The sequence below is a fragment of the Notamacropus eugenii genome, chromosome 7 (assembly GCF_028372415.1).
Source record: "Notamacropus eugenii isolate mMacEug1 chromosome 7, mMacEug1.pri_v2, whole genome shotgun sequence".
Taxonomy (NCBI): Eukaryota; Metazoa; Chordata; class Mammalia; order Diprotodontia; family Macropodidae; genus Notamacropus; species Notamacropus eugenii.
This window is the reverse complement of record NC_092878.1, coordinates 147,828,830-147,850,973: the sequence shown is the minus strand read 5'-3', so window position 1 is coordinate 147,850,973 and position 22,144 is coordinate 147,828,830. Positions and strand designations below refer to the sequence as shown.

General features: G+C 38.5%; 1 protein-coding gene and 1 long non-coding RNA gene across 4 annotated transcripts in view; both read left to right on the top strand.

The window, feature by feature from the left end:
• The first annotated feature begins 17,344 nt into the window (after positions 1-17,344).
• The window catches only part of BMP2K (BMP2 inducible kinase), a 110,833-nt gene continuing 106,033 nt past the window's right edge, over positions 17,345-22,144 (top strand). For 2 of the 3 annotated variants that reach the window (XM_072623547.1, XM_072623546.1), the window contains exon 1: positions 17,345-17,818. In XM_072623547.1, the coding sequence (XP_072479648.1) occupies positions 17,638-17,818 (181 nt within the window). In that variant the 5' untranslated portion in view covers positions 17,345-17,637. The remainder of the gene's footprint in view (positions 17,819-22,144) is intronic. The other variant, XM_072623548.1, reaches the window with a different exon arrangement.
• LOC140513670 (uncharacterized) overlaps positions 17,828-22,144 on the top strand; it is a 31,599-nt gene continuing 27,282 nt past the window's right edge. The window contains exon 1 of the long non-coding RNA XR_011970278.1: positions 17,828-22,144. This exon is cut by the window's right edge and continues 26,563 nt beyond it. This is a non-coding gene — a long non-coding RNA (uncharacterized lncRNA).

The following is a 22,144-nucleotide window of genomic DNA, read 5'->3' as shown; positions in this document are numbered from 1 at the left end:
TTTTTAAAAAGGAGAAATAGTTATTTGTGAATGTGGCTTAAAAGTGATAGAATTTTTATGGTTTCAAGAGAGCCTGGAGATAATCAAATCCATGTTCAAGACATATTTTATAGCTAAAGAAATAGACGCCCTGTGCTTTTCTCAAAGTCAACTTGCCAGATAACAGCAGAGTTGGGACAAAAAGGCAGTTTCCTTGACTCCCAGACTCCTATTTTTTTTCACTACCTGGCGGAAAGTTTTAAGAATCACATTAAACTAGCTGCTCAACATAAGTAAACTATATAACTGGGTTGCTTTTTCTTCTTTCCTGTGATTTTAGGATGAAGGAATTTCTTGGTAATCTTTTCCTAACACTTACCTCATTCAGTGTGTTTTGTTGTTGTTGTTTGTTTTCTTGCTTTTTAACTCAAACCTTCCCAAACATTATCATTAAATATTGCCACTTCAATGTCTTTTGTTTTCAACTCCTATTAACTATGCTGAAAATATAGATAGACAGAGAGACAGACAGATAGATAGATAGATATGCTAGGTAGGGAGGTAGATAGAAAGACAGATGAGAGAGAGAGAGAGAGAGAGAGAGAGAGAGAGAGAGAGAGAGAGATGGTAGGTAGGTAGATAGATATGGTAGGTAGGCAGATAGACAGATATAGTAGGTAGGTAGAGAGATAGGTAGGTAGGTAGATAGATAGATAGATAGATAGATAGATAGATAGATAGATAGATAGATAGATAGACAGACAGATAGACAGACAGACAGACAGACAGATAGCTCAGATCAGATCAGATCAGATCATGATGTATCCCACAAATCAAATATATATAGTTGACACTTTCACTAAGAACTTAAATTTGTCCTCAAATCCATGTGACCTGGAAAGTTACATATCATAACTTAGAAATGTTATTAAACACAATTGTCTGCATCTAAAATCACTTCAATTTTGTCCATTCAAAGCTAATTTATATGAAATGGTCAGAATTTTTTCTTTCGTTATTTTTTTCCTTAAACAAAAATGTAGTAAGTATTTTCTTATAAGTTTGTAAAATTCATTTAATTTGGGCACATAACCAGGAATTTTATTTTTTTCTTATGACACACATTTATTGAATAATCAGACAATAAAAGACATTCTTTCTGTTCATCAAATAAACTAGAAGAACTAAAACTAAACCACGTTTCAAAATTAACAAGAAAATTGTAAGAATACAAACTTAAAAACTGAGATGAGTATGTCAATTTTTTGGAGGCCCAGTGTACTTGGCTCATTTAGCATAGCCTGTATATATGTTGACAGATTTGCTATATTTTTCTTTTTCTTTCATAGAAATGGGGCTTCTTTTCATGACAGAGGAGGGGTAGTCCTTATTTATCAAGAAACAGCATTTCTTACAAGATAATAATATAGTATCTTGAAGGTAATTTTATAAACAATTTTACTGCATTCATAAGTAAAGAATAAAATGTAGGCATGAAATTTAGTTTGATTATATACTCTGTAGGGAATGTAGTGAGTTGGTATGAATAAAAGGCTTCCCATATGCAATAGTATAACTAAGTCAAAATGAGTTTATACATTTGACATATTTTTCCCTCACTTTTAGTGTTTCAAAGTTTTGTTATAGCATATAGCCTTGTTATAGTATGTGTTCTGACTGAGCAGAATAGCTGAACTAGGGATTAGTTTCTCATTTCTTTGGAAATGAGATGCATCATTATAATATATTAAGGTGATAACCTAATTGCTAATATGCATTTTTTTCTGATTAAGAAATGAAAACAAGTCTCATTTTCATTTTGGAATGTCACTGTGTTCTTTTTTTGTAAGACAGAAATATTGGGCTTTTCATTAAAGGTATTTAGTTATATCTAACATACTGATAGAACAATACTTCAATTAAATATGCAGTGGGTCATTATCTAAGGACTGATTGGCTCAATTTAAGAGTAGTGTTGTTGAATAATAAAGATGACATCATCATCACCATTGTTATCATTATAGGATTAGTCAGAATACTCAGGACATTTGAAAAAAATGCTATATTCCTTATTCAAGTTCTCTGAATAAGCTCTAAATATTCTTTTTTGTATATTATTTCAATCAGTTAAATATTATTTTTGGTGACTGTAGATTTCATCCTATGTTTTCAAAAGGAAAATCATATCTTTCTAGATATTATTCTAGAAATAAATTTCATGATGTTCAACTTTGTTTTTTTTTCTTTTGTTTTCTTTGCGATGTTTAAATACCAAGTCCCAGGATTTAGTTAATTTGTATGTCTTCCATGATTGTAAATATAGTGCCAAAACTCTGGTCACATAATACAGAACTTTAAAAAACAGTCCTTTATAATCATTTTATACTTTACAATCCATGCCCTGACACTTGGTATTTTTTGTGCTTGAAAAATGCTAAAAACATTCTCTTTAGCAACTGAGAAATGGTAAAATGTGCCTATTGGGTATTTTTCAGGTCTTTTCTATTCTATATTGGAAAATGAAAAAAATCAGTCAACTTGGACTAGTTTTCCATTATATAACTACCATTAGCTTGTTTACCCTCTTTGGACATACTATATTTGTAATCTGTAATGTGGTTTTAGATTGTGGGATAACTTCAAGAACACTGAATAATATGTGAGCTTTTCCATTGTCTTTTGTTTTCAGACAAGAAAATTAGAGGCTTTTTTAAAAAAAGCTTTCCATGTGCACTTGCCTGGCCTTGAAAGAGAAAGCATAGCTTCTTATCACATGTATTCGGATATTGAATTTTCAATGTCTCCATTTCTGCTGGCACTTAATTTTTCTTAAGGACATGATTTTAATCCCATAATTCCTTCTTGCTTCCTTTAAGTACTGGTAATATCTGTCATTTACATAAAGCTTTTAGATACACAAAAGATATTCATGTTCTTTCCTTGAAACCTGTGAGGCATGTACAATGGATATTATTATTACCATTTTACAGATAAGGCAATTTGGACTCAAAAGATATTATTATCACCATTTTATAGATAAGGCAATTTGGACTCCTTGGTAAGGAGTAACCTGCCCAGGGTCACATACCATTGGTTCCTTCTCATGTGTTTACAAAGTCAGGTCCTCCTTTCCTAAAATAAATCCCATCAATGAAGCTACCTTCTCACCACCTTTTTTGTTGCCAAGCTTTTTTTCAACTAATGAAAATATTTTATTAATGCCTTTTGTTTTCATATCACCATCATTTCCTGATAACCCTTTCTTCATTCTCCCCTCATTTCAATTTCGATTCAATTCCATAAACATTTAATAAGTATCTACTGTGTACTAGGCACTATACTGAGCTCTGAATATTAAAAAAGAAAGAGCAAAAATCCTGTCCCTAAGCTCAAGGAGTTTACAATATCATCAGTAAATTTTCTGTTGTTAAATAAAACCAATCAACACAGCAACCTCCATGACCTGCCACTTGTCCAGCAAAAGGAAAAGGATATATTTTTTCATTTTTTCTCCAAGTACAAGATGATCATTACACAGAATTGGGCTTCATTTTGTTGTTCTTTTCATATGCAATGCTGTAGTCATTGTTTACATGATTCTTTTGATTCTGTTTACTCTTCATCAGCACATGGAAGTCTTCCCATTATTTCTCTAAATTTTTCATATTTGTCATTTCTCACAGTGAAATCTTTAATTGTCCTCTGAAACTGTTCATTTCATCATTTTTTATTGCACAATAATATTCCATTATATTCCTATACCACAATTTGTTTAGCCAATATCTGCAATAGGAGGATAATTAGTTAATAATTTTTGGCTTCCATGAAAAGAGCTGCTACGGATATTTTTGTACATGGAAATCCTTTTCCTCTTTCTTTGATTTATTTGAGGATATAGATCCTAAGGTAATTTCTTCCTTGTTTCTCTTACATGTTCATGATGTGATCTCTTATATCTAGGTCATATGTCTATTTAGAGGCAAAGATGTATTGATCTAAACCTAATTTGTGCCAAATTTCTGTTGAGTTTTCCCAGCAATTTCTATCAAATAATTAATATCTCTTGTTCCCTCTACCCTTCCACAAGTCACTGGAGTCTTTGGGTTTGTTAAACATTATGCTACTGTCTTTGCTTGCTTCTGCATGTTAGTTATACCACTGATTCTCTCTCTCTTTTGACTAGTAACAAATGGTTTTAATGATTACTGCTTTGTTATTCATTGAGATCTAGTTCTAATGGACGTCTTCTCTTTCCACGTTTTTCATTATTGCCAATGAGATTCTTGAAGATTTGTTCTTCCCGAGGAATTTTGCCATTATTTATAATCATATACATATGTTTTATTATTTGTATTATTAACATGATTTATTATATTTATAGTCTTCCTTTATTGAGATAATTTTTCTAAAGTTCTTTTGTTTATCATTTAGTTATATTGGTTTAGGCCTGAAAGAGGTACTTTAAGGTTGCACAGTCCTCTCCCTCTCTCTCTCCCTCCCTCCCTCTCTCTCTTTCTCTCTGTCTCTCACTCTCTGTCTGTCTATCTCTCTTTCTATGTGTGTGTGTGTGTGTGTGTGTGTGTGTGTGTAATTGTGCTCAACTTTCCTTTATCAGATTCATGGAATTCCTATTACCTACTCAACTATCCACCCAACTCCTTCCTTCATGGTTATGTATCTTCACTGATGCATTGCTATTATACATAGTGATTTCTCTCTCTTTCCCTTTTTCCCCTTCAACATAGTCCCTTGTCCTTCCCATTTTTGTCTTCTCCTTAGACCATTAAAACAGAATAAAACTACACACAGACATGATGTCATTTCAACTTTTCTCTGTAACATTTAAAGATTTTTAGGGTTTTGAATGGACATTTTTTATCCCCCTATTAATATGTAAACAGTCCATCCCCATATATTCCCTTTCAATTAAACAAAGATATGTACCTTTCCGTGTTTCTGATGGCATCTGCATTTCAATTTCCAAATAGGTACTCAATGAAAAGCAGTTTGGCAGAAACTGAGTATAGACCAATATCTTACACCATTTACTAAAATAAGGTCAAAATGGATGCATGACCTAGATATAAAGGAAAAGATCATAAGTAAATTAGAAAAACATAGAACATATTACCTATCAGACTTATGGATAGGAGAAGAATTTATGAATAAGCAAGAAATAGAGAGCATTGTGAGATGTAAAATGGATACTTTTGATTATATTACAAAGTTTTTGTCCAAATAAAACCAATGTATCAATATTAGAAGGCAAGCAGAAATGGGGGGGGGGGGTAATTTTAGTAAACTATTTTTTTGGATTAAGGCCCCATATTTTGAATCTATAGAGAATTTTGTTAAAGTTATAAGACTATGAGTTATTCCTCAGTTGATCAAAAGATATGAATGGGCACCTTTTGGATGAAAAATCAAAACTGAGATGACCATTTCCAGGAGCCAAGATAACAGGGTAAGCTGTAAATTGCTGTAACTTTTGTATATTTGCCTCCAAACAACCATAAAATAATGCCTCAAAACAAATCCTGGAAGAGCATAACCAGCAAAAAGACAATGTCTTAGCCCAAGAAACTTGGAAGATTGGCAGGAAAGGCCTGCTTCACTGGGGTAAAAGGGGAGTGCAGTCTGGAACAGGAAGCATCTCAGGAAGCCATCAGCAAGCTGCACCTTAGTAAACCAGCAGATTCTGAGCCCTACGGGGTATAGCAGACAAACGCCAATACTTGGAGCCCCAGGTGCCTCAGCTTAGTCAGAGGAATGAGCAGATTCCAGTTCAGAGAACTGTCATGTACTTCATCATAGCCCTGGGCAAACAGGCAACTTCCAGGGATCAGACCTCCATATGCTACAGTGAAACTAAGGGAAACTAAGGAACAGCAAACCAGCTTCAACAAACACCAGACACCAGCACTAGGACCTAGATTCAGCACCAGGTAAGCTGCCAGACCTTCATGACCTCCAGCAGTGCCAGACACCCCCCACCTTACCCCCTCAGTGGAGCACCAGACACAAAGTTTCCCCACAGGCCTCAGGACAACATCAATGTAGCACCAGGTCAACAGCCAGGACGTGCAGCCCTTGGCACATGAAGCCTGAGTTCTACCCTGGGAACAGAATTCAAATTTAAAAGACAGGAAAAAGACCAAAGCAGATGAGCAACAAACAATAAAAAAGAATCTGACCATAAACACCTATGGGCAAAGTTCCAAACTAAAACAGAAAGTGGCCTCAAGCCCAGAAAGAACTCATGGAAGAACTCAGAAAAGAGCTTAAAATCATATAAGAGAGGTAGAAGAAAAATTGGGAAAAGAAGTGAGAATGATGCAAGAGAATTATGAAAGAAGAGTCAACAGCTTAGAAAAAGAAAACAACTCCGTAAAAAGTACAATTGGCTAAATGGAAAAGGAAGTACAAAACTAACTGAGGAAAACAACTCTTTAAAGTTAGAATTAGGCAAATGGAAACTAATGACTCTATGAGATATCAAGAATCAGTCAAACAAATAAAAGGACTGGAAAAATAGAAAATGTAAAATACCTGTTTGGAAAAACAACTCACCAGGAAAATAGATGCAGAACAGATCATTTAAGAACTACTAAACTATCTGAAAGTTATAATCAAAAGGAGGACCTGGACAGCATCTTTCAATAAATTATCAAGAAAAACTGCCCTGAGGGCAAAATAGGCACTGAACAAATCCATGAATCACCTGAGGAAAGAGATCCCAAAATAAAAATTCCAAGGAACATTATAGCCAAATTTCATAACTATTAGATCAAGGGAAAAATACTGCATGTGGCCAGAAAGAAACAGTTCAAATATCATGGAGCCACAACCAAAATTACACAGGATTTAGCAGCTTGAACATTAAAGGATCAGAGGTCACATTGAAAAGATAAAGTACAGCTAAAATAATTAGGGGTCAATAAAAATAGAAAATTCATAATTTAAAACAATAGGTACTCATTTCTGACCTTTTCATTAGCTTTTCAGGTACACACTGTTGCCAAAGTCCTTAAAATGACACCACTCAGAGGCTGAACCCCGATGTACCTGAAATGAACTCTGTCCTCAATGATTGGCATACTCTCATCCATTTTCATTCAGTAATTCTGAAACCCTTACTATCCTCGTTCAAACTCCACTTCGCTACCACCTGTACCCTTATTGCCATCTTCCTCCACCCAAGGCACTAATTGCTTCTCCCTCATTAGGATATTAGCAGCTCTTCCACTTCACAGAGTTCCTTTCAATCACTTGAATGAACTGCTTTTCTTGGTTTCTCTGGAACAGTGAGTTTGCATTTTAAAGTCCCTACTCAGTTCTGTTTTTCTTCTTCAGGACTGCTTGAAAATCTACTAAAAGTCCATTTGTTTTCTTGTAGGATTGTATTTATTTCTGTAGGATACATTATTCTTGGTTTTATAGTTTAATGTTTTTGTCATTGGGAATAGTCTACACTTAAATCTCCCTTCATTTTTAGTAAAGGCATTTTGATTGCTTGTAACTAACTTCTTTCTCTCTTGGTATTTGGAATATTTTGACATGGAAACTTTGAGCTTTGGTTAACACTTTCCTGGGACTTTTTCTTTGGTGGTTTCTTTTAAAAGGTGATTGGCAGTCTTGCTATTTTTTATTTTGCCATCTGATTCTAATAGATTTGGGAAGTTTTCATTTATGATTTCTTGAAACATAGTGACCAGTCTTTTTTTTTAAATCATGGATTTCAGAGAATATAATGATTCTTTAGTTCTCCAGTTCAGTTGTTTCTAAGAGCACATACATGATGTAACAGCTCTAATAATTAGCCTTGGGGCAATATAAGAGACCCTAGGATCCGTGTGGCTACTTCATTTCCATCTTTAGACAGTTTATTTTATATGAAATGTTAATAATTAAATAACAATTGCTCTGAGCTCCCAACAATGAAAATCCTAAGTTTAGATAGAAGTTGGCCTTTCTCCATTAATCTACATTTATATGTATCACTAATTAACTTCTGACTTCTTTGAAGTTGGGGAAAAATTCAGGGTAAATTTGTTTAGGTAAATTTCAGATTATGTTCTAGTTATGTCCTTAAGTAGGTGGGTACATTTGCGGCAACTGCCTGAATCTTCTGTTTGGAGCTGCTTGATGGCCCTCCTCAATATCTCCCTTCTTTACCATATTTTTTTGCTGGTTGACTCTAAGCTGCTGGTTCTTTTCAGCTTAGCTTCCAGACCCTCCAAATATCTATCTCATCTTGAGATAGTTTTTTTCCTTCCTTTTACATAGATTTGTTAAATCTATATAAATATAGATGAACAGTTCTCTAATAATGGCTTTGATTGATTCAATGAGGTGCAAGGATCCTGTTCACACTTGGTTTTGACTAATTGAAGAAATATTTTTACCCAAGAAAGGTAATTACTTTTAATTAGGTAAAATAATCAATAGAAATACACCCTTGCTTTTTTCCCTCCCTTTTGATTTTGGGTCTTTTTTTTTAACCATTGCATGGAGTTGTTGTTGAATTCTGTTTGGTCTATGCTAATTTTCAGGGGGTCTGCTATTTGGATAAGGTTTGATACTTTCTGTTCTAAGCTATTTATCCAACTCTTTTCTCCAGAGCTTTTATTTAACTTTTTAACTCTTATTCATTTCTTCAAAGTATATGCAGTCCTTGTGGAATCTCTATCCCTCCCCACCTTCCCCCCCAGTCTCTGCTTGCAGTTACTATGGAGTTACTCTCTTTTTCTTGTTTGGTTTTTTGGTTATGTTGGGATCCCTTATTTATTTACTTTTTTTGGTTACTCATTAACCTTGGTTCCTGGATTGGGGATTGTGCCAGGGCCAAACTCTGACTTCTGCTGCAATTTCAAGAGAATTAGTAAGCCCCAAATAGTCTTGACTTGGGTTATCTAGGTTCTTGCATTAATATACCTCCTTGTGTTAACTCCTTTTGGATTTTAGGTTTCAGAGAACTGGATGTTCAAGGCCCTTTATGAAGCTGGCCCTGGGATATCCAGGGCTCAGCATTGCCTGCCAGGCCCATTTCTTGATGCCATTTCTGGTTCCTTCCAAGATCTTCACTATGGGTTTCCCATCATTCTATTGCTTTCTCAGGGGAGCCCTTCACTGTTGTTTCCAAATACAAGCTTTGCAAGTTTTAAATGTTTGGTTAGTCTCTCATCCCATCATCTTGTTTGCTTGAGTTGGCGCTGGTTTGGCTGGTGCTTCCTCTTTTCAATTGCCTGTGGACTTCTACCTGACTTTTTATGTACTTCTGAGGTGGAAGTCTCTGTAGTTTCTCATTGGCTTTCTTCATCATTATTCAGTCCTGCATAATTTTTAGTTTTTTGCTGGAACAGGAATAGGGAAACTGACCTGCCTATCTCTGTTCAGGTGGCTATATAGGCCTGAAGTCTTTCTAATTAAGATTTTACAGGGGGAAAGTGCATTTTCCTGGGACCCTGGTGAATATTCCACTTGACTGACTAAACCTTGGAGATGGTGTGTACCTGGAATACTTATGGGGCTGGCTTCAAGTTTCAGGTACCCTATAGGGTAGAGGGTCCATGTTCAAGACCTGATTGTCTAGGGGAAAAAGCAATAAATTTGGAGTAAGGAGATCTGGATTAGAATGCTGTCTCTAACACTAACTATAGGACCATGGATAAGTCACTGAATTTCTTTGAATCTCAGGTTCCTTTGTTAAAATGGGGTGACTTACACTACCTTTCTGGGACTGTAGGATGTAAAGCTAAAAGGAGGCTTTATGAATTTCACATTCACATTCCTTGTTTTAAAGATGAGGAAAACGAGACTCTAAGAAATTAAATTATTTACTTAAGGTCAAACTAATTGTAACTGGCGGAGGCAAGATGTAAAACCAGGTCCTCTGACTTTCATTCTATCATTCCTCTCATAGGTATAGGATGAATCCTACACAGTTCTGAAACTTCTTGCTACCAACCCAGGCTCACTGTGGGATATGAGGAGTAATTATCAGTCAGCATTTGTTGCGTGGAGGTAACAAGTTGGTTGGAAAAAGAACACTAGGCCAATTGCAGGAGACCTGAGTTTTGGGCTTGGTTCTAACACTAGTCAGCTATACTACTGGAGTAAGTAACAACCATCCTGGGCCAATTTCTTCATCTACAAAATGAAGTATACTCTAGATTATCTTGAAAATGCTTTATAGCTCTAAAATTATAAAATTACATACTGCTGTTATGGCAAGTTGAAAAAAATGTGTATCTTCCTACATACAGTGGTTCTTTGCTGTCACCAGATAAGACAGAGGACAGAAATGTAAAGTAGTGATAAGGCATACAACATTTTAAAAGCTAAAAAAGAAATCCAACAACTTATGCTTTAGAGATCTGTTCCTTTGAAAATGCCTTTCTTAACTTTATCAAACTAATGAAAGGTAATTATCACATCTGAAATTAAAAGTTTCAAATAGTTTTTATATTAGCTAGAATTATGTGAAGTATTTAATTTCAATGAATATGGAAATGGTTAAAATCACTCTTCTACCATCCATAAAAGTCGATAGAGTTTACACACACATACACACATGTGTGTAAGTTGTTTTATAGACACATATATCAAATGCTGACAATAAATGTATATGCACACATATCTGAATGCTAACTATATGTACAGGCTATATGTATAGGTGTGTATTATATTCATGCATACAATCAACTTTATGGCATGGACAATTAAATGCCAATCACACAGAGACATGTAATATACATGTATACTCATGGTTTTAGTATTCGATCATGCTAATGACTCCTGATGGATAATAATGACACTATAAATAATCAGAAACCACAGAAGATTTCACCCATTTGAGGCATAGTTTCATCCTTTATGGCAGAATTCTCTGAGTTCCTATAACCTCAATTCCACAGATCGATTATCAATGGCAGGATTCTCTGCCATCATGAGACACAACACCTATTTGGATATGTAAGTTATAACTTTACTTTGGGCAACAGCTCTCTGGCTGTAATCACCCTCAGAAGAATTTCTTGCCTTCAGTCCCAACAGCTGAAGGGACAGGTGACTGATAAAGAATGTTTTCTTTGCTTATATCATTATTTGACATGCAAAACTAATTTTACAAATGGGCCACATTTCACATATATTGCTTTTCTTTCTTTCTCCTTCTGGATACAAGGCCATCTATTTATTCCTTATGGTGTTGTACTGTCACCTCTGAATGGCCAGAAAGTCTTTGGCTGTAGCTACGTGCACATGGCAAAAATTGGTTTGACTTAAAAAGAAAATCAAACTCATCTGATTAGTGGAATCTCCTCTCCATAACAAGACCGACTGTTTATCAGGTAATCATTTAGAAGCCAAGAAAATCTAGATGATTGCTTATTGTCACATAGTCACACATAGGAGCAGCTAGTGGTGCAGTGGATATAGAGGACCAGGTTTGGTCAGAAAGACTGGTGTTCCTGAGTTCAAATCTAGACTTAGATATTTGCTGGCTGTGTGACTCTGGACAAGTCTCTTAACCCTGTTTGCCTCAGTTTCCTCATTTGTAAAATGAGCTCATGAAGAAAATGGCAAACCACTATAGTATCTTTGCCAAGATAACCCCAAAAATGTGATGATGAAGAGTCGGACATGACTGAAAAAAGTGAACAAAAACAAAAGTCATAAATAGGAATGTAAAAACAATGTAGCTGCCATCTGAAAATATGTTGGCTATTATTTTGTTTCAAAATAACAGACATTGGACTTGAGGTATATCTTGAGTTCCTTTTAATTTTATCTTTTATAATTATGAACTTTCACAAAAAATCACTTCTGTATACAATGAGCAGAAAGGGAGTATTGTACATAAAACTAAAATCTCTATTACATACAGATTTTTTTAAAGTATATAACAAATTCTAAAATCATTCTGCTTTTCTGTTTCCCTCCGAACTTCTTTTTGCTCTCTTGGAATTTTTAAATGTTTCACTGATGCTCTTTCCTTTCTTGACAGTTTTACTTTTGGTCATCACTATCATCTCATTTATCACATTAGCAAATCTTTATCAGTTCATTTTTTTTTGTTAATTTCTTCTTTGAGCTTCAGAATTTCCATTTCTCTATTGAGTTGGAGTGTTGATTTGATTTTGATTTGTTGCTTTTCTAGTGTTTTTTTTTTTCTGTTGTTGTTGCATGCACAATTCTGGGATCTCTTCTTTCTCTGTTTTATTTGTGTAAGTCTTAATTGATGTAAATTCCCCCCCCCCAGAAAAATATTGACTGTATCGCAAAGATTTTGGGGATTTTGTTTCATTTCTGTCATTTGTTTCAAGTACCTTAAAAAAAAACCCCTCAACATATTGTTGGATCCATCTTTCTAATCCATTTTGCTATCCTCTCCCATTTTATAGATAAGTTCATCCCATTTACATTCATGGTTATCACTGATAACTGTGAATTCTTTTACATTTTTCCCTCTCTTTGGTCCTAGCCCCCCCCCCCTTTTTTTTTTTACAAAGTGGATGATGAAAGAGAAGGGATATGATTAACATTAGTGATCTGTAGCTGGAATGAACTTTCATTTGACTGTTCTTCCTTTTTCTTGCCCCCAAATACTGCTTCTTTTCCATCCCCTCTTTGATGTTTGAAGTTTGTTTTGCTTGAGACTATTTTTTCCTCTTTTCTTAAAACCTTCTCTCCCATATCCTGATCCCGTCTCTTTCCTTGTTTGGTTTAATATATTGCTATATTAAACTCTGTATACATGTGTGTATTTCTGTAATTCACCTTTGTACAGTTCAAGATAAAAATGAATTTCATGAAATGCCAATTCCTTAACTCCTTTACTTTGTAAACCCTTTTCATGTATCCCATTTATGAGATAAATATATTTCACTTCCTTTTTCCTCTTTTTTTCCTCATAGTATTCCTTTATCCTTTTTCTTTCCTCTTTTAATCAAGAAGCATTTATTAAAGTCAGACTATGTGCCAGGCACTTTGCTAAGCTCAGGTGATAGAAATACAAAGAATGAAATAATCCCTACTTTCTTTTTTTAACGTTAAAAATTTAAGCATTTAATATTCTTCAGTATCGTGGCAAGTTTTGTTTCTTACATACCATACTCTTCCCTAGTAATCTTCCTCTCCCCAAGACAATCATTCCATATAACAAATAGTATTTTAAAAACTAAAATAAAGAAAATTAAAAAGAGGGAAAAAAATCAGTATAACTGATTGTAACATATACAATATGCAAAACCTGTGGACCTCCCACCTCCAGGAAGGAGCGCATTAGGCATGTTCTCTCATATCTCTAAAAACCCATACTTTTGAGGAGGAACAAAGCCACATCATTCCCTTTGTCTTATTTAATTCCTTCTGTGGCCTTGAAGATGCCATTTGTCTCTTCTCCTCTATTAAAATGTAAGTACTTCATCAATTAATTGTCTAATTGCTCAAATGGATTTGCACTCTAGATTTCTTCTGTTGTGTTGGCATTTCATAGTTTCTTTTCAGCTTAAATGATTTCTTTCTTCCTACTTGCATTATTTTTACTTTGACCAAAAAGTTTGTATTTTGGCTATGGCTTTCCTGGGGATTTTTATTTTGGGTTTTCTTTTAGCAGGTGATCTGTGTATTCTTTCTATTTTCATTTGCTGATCTCCCCTTCCCCCCGAAATCTGAGCAGTCTTTATGCCTTCTTAAAATGGGCCTTCCAGTGCCCATTCCCCTCCTTCCCTCATTTTTTGGGCATAGTTTTCGGATAGTCTGGTGATTCTAAATCTGTCTTCAACTCATTGTCCAGGTCAGTTGTTTTGCAGAGTATATATCTTACATTTTCTTCTCTTAAAAAAAAAACAAACCAAAACCCCACAAACATTTTCATTTTATTTCAATTATTTTTGTTGTCTCACTAAGGTCTATGTGATCCCTACTGATTTTCAAAGATTCTACCATCTGGGTAAGGTTTACCACCTAAGCTATTTATTTATTTTTTTCTCCAGAGGTTTTATTTCATTTTTTCCTTCTTGTTTCATTTCCTCTAGGTACTCTTGTACTGACCAAGCCATTTCCCTCTAGTCTGCTTATGCTTGTATTGGAAATACGCTCTTGTTCCGAGTTTTCCTATTGGGTATCTCGATCCATAGGTTCTTTATATTATGGGTTGTGCTGTATTTATTCCTATCTCCAGTCTCAGTTCCTGATTGAGACTGAACCTGGATCAGGTTCCTTTCCCTCCAGAACTTTTAGATACAAGGATGACATCCTAACCTTGATTTTCAGGTGTCCAGTCGCTGGCTTTTATCTTCCCTTCATGTTTGGGTTCTAAGCGTTTGCAACCTTCAGAATTCCTGGTCAGTGCCTGGTCTGGCTGGTCTGTTCACCTGAGCCCATGCTGGTTTTCCTGGAGGTCCCTCTCTTCCAGTGCTGTGGCTTTTTACTGCCTTTTTGTGTAGTCCCAGGTTGCATGAAGCTCATTAATGTTTCTCGTTGGATTTCTTGGTCCTTTTCAAAAACCTCTGGTTCCCCTTTTTGATCATCATTAAATTATGTAATGGAGAGCTAGGCTCCCTGGAGTGTCCTTTCACGTCACAATATTAACTAGAATTTATATAGACTGTTTTCTCATAGTCATCAAGACAATATTCTTCCATAAACTAGATTTTTTACCTTACTAGTGAATACTTAATCTCACTTCTGTTTCTCAATTTTCTGACCTATAAATTAGGTGATGGGCAAATACCTACCTCTACCCAGCTTTCCAGGATGTGCAGATAATAAAATGTGATAATAAATGTCAAAGTTCTTTGGTAGTAAAACCAGCCAACCATATAAATGTATGATCTTATAGTAATGAGATGGTTGAAACTGATTGTTACAGCAATGCTGTAGTAGTTCAACAATCAGTATGATAAGAGCTTATAAAAATTATTACTTAACTATGGGAAAACTGAAGAGTTTTTTACTTGGTACTACTTATGGTTTAAGGCTTTAATTCATCATCAAGTGGTGATCTGACCATGTGATTCCCCTACTAAATAAACTTCAGGAGTTATTTACACCCTCCAGAATGAAATAGAAACTTATCTATAAACTTTTAAAATATCAAATATTTTAAAATATAAACTTTTTGGCTTTTAAAGCTCTTCACAACCTGTAACTAATGTTATTCTTTTTCCCATACTGTATGATCTATTTTAGTTCAAACTGCCTTTCTCTATGTTCCCCACACATGGTACTCCATTTCTGAGTCTGTACTTTTGTGCTGGTTGCTCCCCACACCCTGGGAAGCTACCTCCTCATTTCTACCATAGGATCTGTCACTTCTTTCTATCACAACAAAGCATCACCTTCCACATGAATCTCCCCAAGAGCCTAAGAAATACCCCTCTTTACCTGACCAACTTGTATTTATTCAGCATGGGGTATTTCCTTCTATACGTGTATGTCTTCCTGGATGGAAAGCAAACTTCTTAGCAGAGTGATCATTCCCATTTTTGTATTTGTATTTCCCATCAGCCCAGAAGTTTGACACTTAACTTGCATTAAATAAATGCTTGTTGATTGGTGGATTGGTTGAGTGTGCTGCTATGCCACTGGATTTGGAATCAGAACACCTGTGTACAGAATCTGCACTCTTTTATTTGTTGTCTATGTGACCTCGGGCTCTCTCTCTCTCTCTCTCTCTCTCTCTCTCTCTCTCTCTCTCTCTCTCTCTCTCTCATTTTTCTTCCTCTGTAAAATAACGGGGTTGCTGACTTCTGGCATTTCTTCAAGTTCTGGATCTATGCTCCTAAACTCGTATCATCAGATTATTTTGTCAAATCAAAAAATGAAATAAAACAACAGTTTTGGAAAATTGATGGTAGAAGATAACATGAATTAATATGTCGTGATCAGATATATCCCAAAAATACTTAGAATAAGAGGTACTGAAGTAGTGGTTCTAAACACCTTCACACCCTCTAAACCACTCCTTGAAATGAATGCTCTTTTCTCTTACCTACTAAAATCTCACCCATCCTTCCAAGTCTTATTCAAATCTCATTTCTGAGAAATCCCTGTTGATGTCTCCCTCCTCCCAACTCTTATAAAATTTTTCTCTACTTAATGGAACTTACCACATATAAATTTATAGCTTGATAGGACTTCAGAGATGATTTAGTCCAATTCCTTTAGCTGCAGTAGCAGCAGCTAGAGTTCTAATCTGATCTGTCCTTTACAGACTGTCAGATTGTGATCAATACCATTGAAGCTGTCTGGACTTGTTTCCTTTTTTGTAAATGGAAGATAAGGTTGCCTGTAATTCCTACCTAGACACCTGAAAGTAAGATTGTGAGGATCAAATAAGCTAAAGCATTTTGTAAGACCTTCAAGGGCTATAAAAATACGAACTATCCACAAGCACCTGCTATGGGTCAGTCACTGCTCGAAGTCGGAAACACAAAGAATGAAAGCTAGCAGCTTAATACATAATTCACGATTATTTCCAGATGAGAAAACTGCTGGACAGAGAGGCAGAGACTTGCCTCAGGTTATACAGCAGGGAATTCTCTTATTCCCAACCATCAGGTAAGCTCTTCAAAGCAAACTGCCACAAAGGACAGCAGCCTCAGATCCAGGAAGACCTAAGGTTCAGCCTCCGACACGCGAAATACAGGATTTTAATACGGAGGTTTAGATTTACTTCTGAAGCATCTCTCACAGTAAAATTCCCTAGTCTAGTAAACAGGGCGTTTTCTTCAGCGTGGACCCCCTTTCCATTTGGGGGGTTTTCTTGGCGGAGATACGGGAAGGGTTTGGCGTTTTCTTCCCCAGCTCGTTTCACAGATGGAGAAACTGAGGCACAGAGGGTGAGGTGACCTGGCCAGGGTCACTCGGCTCCCCGGTGGCGGAGGCCGGATCCGATCTCGGGAGTGCAGGCCCCACCTGGCTGCCCCCGGGCATCGGAGGGCGGATGGGTGACCCCTGAGGAAGGCACGGGCGGAGGCAGAGACGAGGAGAGGTCCTCAGTCAGTCAAGCGGCATTTCTGGGGCACCTACTAGGTGGCCGGCACCTCGCCACGGGCAGAGAGCGGCCCCGCCCCCCCACCAGCCCAAGCTCGGAGCCGAGCTGCGGGGGCCCTCGGGCCTCAGTTTCCTCAGCTGTAGGATGACGGGGGCGGGGCCCTTCGCAGCCGCCGGCTCAAACCTCGGGTCCTCCGCGGAGCCCGAGACGCCCCGGGCCACCTTCCCTCCTCTCTGCCGCCTGCGCCCCGCCCCCGCCGCGCCACGTGACGCGGAGGCGGGGCGTCACTTCCGGCGGAGGGGCGCTCGCGGCTGCGCGTGCGCGGAGCTCCGCTCGGAGCAGTTAGTCCCGGCGCAGCGGCCGCCGACGGCACATCCCCGGCGGGCGGCCAGGCAGGCGGGCGGGCGCGCAGCCCGGGCCCGCCGACACCCCCGGCTGCAGCGCCTCAGCCCCGCGGCTCTCGCCCGGCTCCCTCCTTCCCCACCTCCCCGCTGTCCTCGGAGCTTAGGCCCCCCCGGAGCCCGCTCGCCGCGCGGGGCAGCGGGGGGCCCTCGAGCCGCGGGCCTCGGTGTCCCCGCGCGCTCGCGCGGGATGTGAGGCGGCCGGTGCCCGAGGACTGCGCCTCCCGGGGCCGCGGGGGCCTCTCCCGCGACACCATGAAGAAGTTCTCCAGGATGCCCAAGTCGGAGGGCAGCGGCGGCGGGGCGGGCGGAGGGGGCGGCCCAGGCTGCTCGGGCGGCGGCGGGGCCGGAGCCGGCTCCGGAGCCTCCTCCGTGGGAGTCCGCGTGTTTGCCGTGGGCCGCTACCAGGTCACCCTGGAGGAGCAGCTAGCCGAAGGTACCCGGGGCGCGAGGGCCAGGGCGGGCCGGGGCGCGGCGTCGGGGCGCTCCCTGCGACCGGGCTGGGTGCTGCCGCTCAAGTCTTACCGCACGCATTAAGAGCCTACTGTGTGCCTTGCCCCGGGTTAAGACGGTCCCTTGCCCTCCCGGAGCTCACGGTCAGCCTTAGGACGCGGGCTTCCTTCCCACCCGCCCAGCCCAGGCACCCAGCCCGGGGAGTACCTAGAGAGGTCAAAGCACCGGGTAACGGGGCGAGAAACATGCAGACGACTATGTGCCTGCACCTTATATACGGGATGAGGGTGAAAGAAGGTCGGAAGAGGGAAAGGGGCAGGGCAGGTGGGCTTTGAACCCAGGTCCTCCGACTCCGCCACCCCCCAGGCAGCCCCTAGCCACGCTGATTGCAACCAAACCGTGCAAAGGCGTGCTCTAGCAGCTAGTCTGCGTCCCGGGGTCGCGCTGGAACTTGGTCCAGTCCATCTCCTGCAGAAATGGAGGAGGGATGTCATCCGCTGACCCCAGACATTCAGCGATAGCGCCAAAGAACCTCTTGGCACAAAAGTTTTCTTCCCCCTGAAAAATTGCACGAAGCACGTGCCTTGAGTGCGGTTTTCAAGTGAGTCTTTCGTGGGACGCACCATTATGGTCACGCTTGTAAAGCTGGCTTCTTAGTAGCTCTTAAAGGATGTTATGGAAAAGCGGGTTAGAGTTTTCCTTAACTGAATAAGCGTTTTGCCCAGTATTCTCATTATTGTAAATGACTGTGAAAGCGATGTGCAGAGTAGATTTTAAAGATCAGTTTAGACTTTCCACACGTTGGCCACGACACCCATTTCATTCATTCAAGAGATTGTAGATCCCCGGCTTTACGGTTTTGTAATTGACTAGACCTCTGTAACTACCGAAAACTTTCTGTTGTGTTGCTAATTCCTGTTTTCCCCGGCCCCTGCAGGTTGGTTTGTTGTTTGGTATTGTGCTAAATGTTGTTTTAAATCAATGGAGTATTCAAATTCGAGCTGCTAGGTGGCGTAGTGGATTGAGAGCCTTGCCTGGAGCCCTTTAGACTGAACTTCAGTTGTTCAAATCTGGCCTTAGGCACTTCCTAGCCCTCTGACCTGGAGAAAGTCACTTAACCCTGTTTGCTTCAGTTTCCTCCTCGGTAAAATGAGCTGGAGAAGGAAATGGCTAACTACTCCGATGCCTTTGTCAAGGAAACCCAAAAATGGGGTCATGAAGAATCAGACAGGACTGAACAACAGTATTAAAATTGAGAGTTTGAGATTCTGAAGAACTAAATATATTTATTTGTGATAGCAAATACTTCTTTTAGAACCAAAATGAAAAACAATTATTGAGCAGAGTAGGTATGATGTATTTCATTTCCATAAATGTTTTAGAAAAGTATGTATTTTGAAAATAATAATTCTAAGATGCATCATTTCTTAGTATGTTTTCAAATACCTTGAACAATGAGCAGATTAATAGTGTAGGAGAAACTTCACGAATTTGAATATTTAAAATCAAAGTGAGATAAAAGTGGAATGGTTTTGTGAATGATTAAAATTATAAGTTGTCTAGTTGAATAGAGAGATAACAACTAAAAGAAATATATTTGGTGGAGGAGCAGGAGGTCTTGGCCTCAAAACCAAAAAAATTCCAGTTTCCCGCTTTTCCCCAAAAAGTTTTTGATGAGCTAGCCAAATTCATTCTTTTTTAAGTTTACCAAACTCTGTTTAATTTTAGGTATTGCTATGAACATCTTTTTTCTTTAAAGTGCTGCCTTAAATAATTGAAGTTATGTCTAGCTGAGATGTTTTCTCAGATTGTTAAAGTTCTAATGTTAAATTAGTCTGAAAGTTTGTAGATTTTAGTAGTCATGAGTCATTTCAGGGGCCTTTTTTCTATTTAGTTTCAGAGAGTAAATTAAAATGTAAACGTAGAATTAGAATAGTACAACCATTAAGGAATATTTTTCAGCCACAATAAATTTTGCTGGTAGAGTGCCATATGTAATCTTTTATAATACAATAACATTTTTGTCAGGATATTCATAACTAGGAGTAGAAATTATATAGAAAGCATGAAGAAACCTTCCAGGGCCTCAAAAGGATGGGTATTGTGGAAAGAAATCACTGAATGCCAAGAAAGTGACACAAATTATGCTCCCCAGCCAAAAAAAAAAAATCACTCATAAGATATGTATCTGGTAGTCTTGGGGTAGAAATTGGATTCTGGTTGGAGGGGAAGCCAGTGTCAGGCAGAAAGGTTGAAGACTGCAGGGTCTGTGGGGGAAGGGCACCTGCTGGCCTCTACTCTGGTCAGTACCTGAGGCTCCTGGAATTAGATCTTAAAGACTCTTCTCCAAAGATGTCTTCCTAGGAGAGACCCCTTTGGCCATTCCCTTTCCTAGTTTCCTTCATTTCTCAAAGGGTGACAAAAATGATTAAGTCACTTTAACCTTTAGGATTAGCCCTAATAGACCTTTCTAGACTTTAGAGCTGAAAGAGCCTTTCAAGGCTCTGTAGTCTGGGAATTAACTTTTTATATGCCATGAATCCCTTTGTCAACCTGCAAACCTTTAGCATAAAGCTTTTAATTGTACAAAATACATAGGATTATAAAAGAAACGGATTATTTTGAAGTATGGTTATCAAATTATTTAAGAAATAAGTTCATGGGTCCCAGGTTAAGAACCTCTCATTTGGTACAGTGCCTTCATTTTACACATGAAGAAATGAGAGACCATGGGAGGTCAAATGAATTGCCCAAAATTGCACAAGTAAGTTAAGTAGCAGGGCTGGGATCAGAGAATACCTCAAAGAGTCCTCTGATAGCATATGCCAAGTACATTGTGGCTAAACTGACATGTGGAATAGTAGAATCTCAAGAGTGGAAATGACTCTTAGAGAGATCCTGACCAGCTCTTAACTGAACCAGAATGTCACCTACAACATTCTGGACGAAATGATCTTTCAGCCGCTTCTGGAAGGTGAAAAATTCACTAGATCCCTGAACAGGCCATTCCACTTTTTGGGCAGCTCTAAGTTGTTAAATTTTTCCTTGCCTGAGTCCCATTTCAACTTCTTTTCTCTCCCAGTGACGAGCTGCACAGGGATCTTTACCGAGTAGTCGTTTAAATTTCTGTTGAAGGAAGCAAAACCAAGTCTAATCTCTCTTCTACATAGTCACCCCTTTAGGGACTTTAAGACAACAGTTATGTCCCTCTGAAGTATTTTCTTATCTAGGCTAAACTTCCTCAGTTCCTTCCATCACCTGTGCTGTGGGAAGGTTTCCAGTCTCTTTGTTATGCAGTTCATCGTCCTTTGAACTAGTTGTGCTCGTTTCTTAAAATGTGGTGCCTCGAACCAAGCAGTCCTCTGAATCTCTGAATGTGGTTCAGTTAGGACAGATTACATCAGGCTATATAGCCTAACTCATTGTGAACTCATTGCTGTTAATTTGATGTAAGATTGCATTAGCATTTTTGGTAACCGTATCAAGTCTTGACTAATTGGTTCTAAGTCCACAATGTTTCCCCCACTTCCCATTTTTCACAAAAACCACTGTCTCCTCTTCTGTACCACATATATCTATATCTATATCTGTATGTGCACACGCATACTTTTTGAGGGAGGCTGAGAACACAGTGGCACTGATAGGGCTCTGGTAACAGAGGACCTGGGTTCCTATCTTGACTGTCCCTTACTCCTATCTCTTTGACCTTGTGCATAAATTATGTAGCTTCTCTGGGCCTCTGAGGGGGAAAGGGTACAGGAAGAAGTTTGGTGAACCGAAAACAAACTTCGCTGACTTGAGAAGCTGGAAGTTGAGCACTGAAGGTTACTTTTGTCATGCAGATGCCTCTAAAAGACATGTCTCTGCTTCCCCCCTTCCGCCCCCAGTTTCTTTTTTCAGGGATTCTTCCTTAAGGAACATAATACACTGAATACCTAAATTGTTGCAATCTATTCGACTCTGTAACAATATATACTTTGTGTACATTGTAACTTATTTGTCCCATGATAAGCTTGTTTGAAAATACTATATATGTATGTATATATACCTGTGTATTGTATGTATGTGTACATGACTGTACATTCTTACATGACTGTAAGAGCCACTAATGACCCATTACTCTAAATCTGGAGGTGTTTTCTTTATGATTAGTTCTTGTTGATGGATATAAGATTAGAATAAATTAGGGATGCTTAAGTGGAATTCTGATTTCACCAATATCAGGGCTCCGTTCAGTGATGCACAATCATGCTTTCCTCTTCTCTGCAATTTTTTCCCTTTCATTTTTCCAAATCCTCAGTAGAGGAGC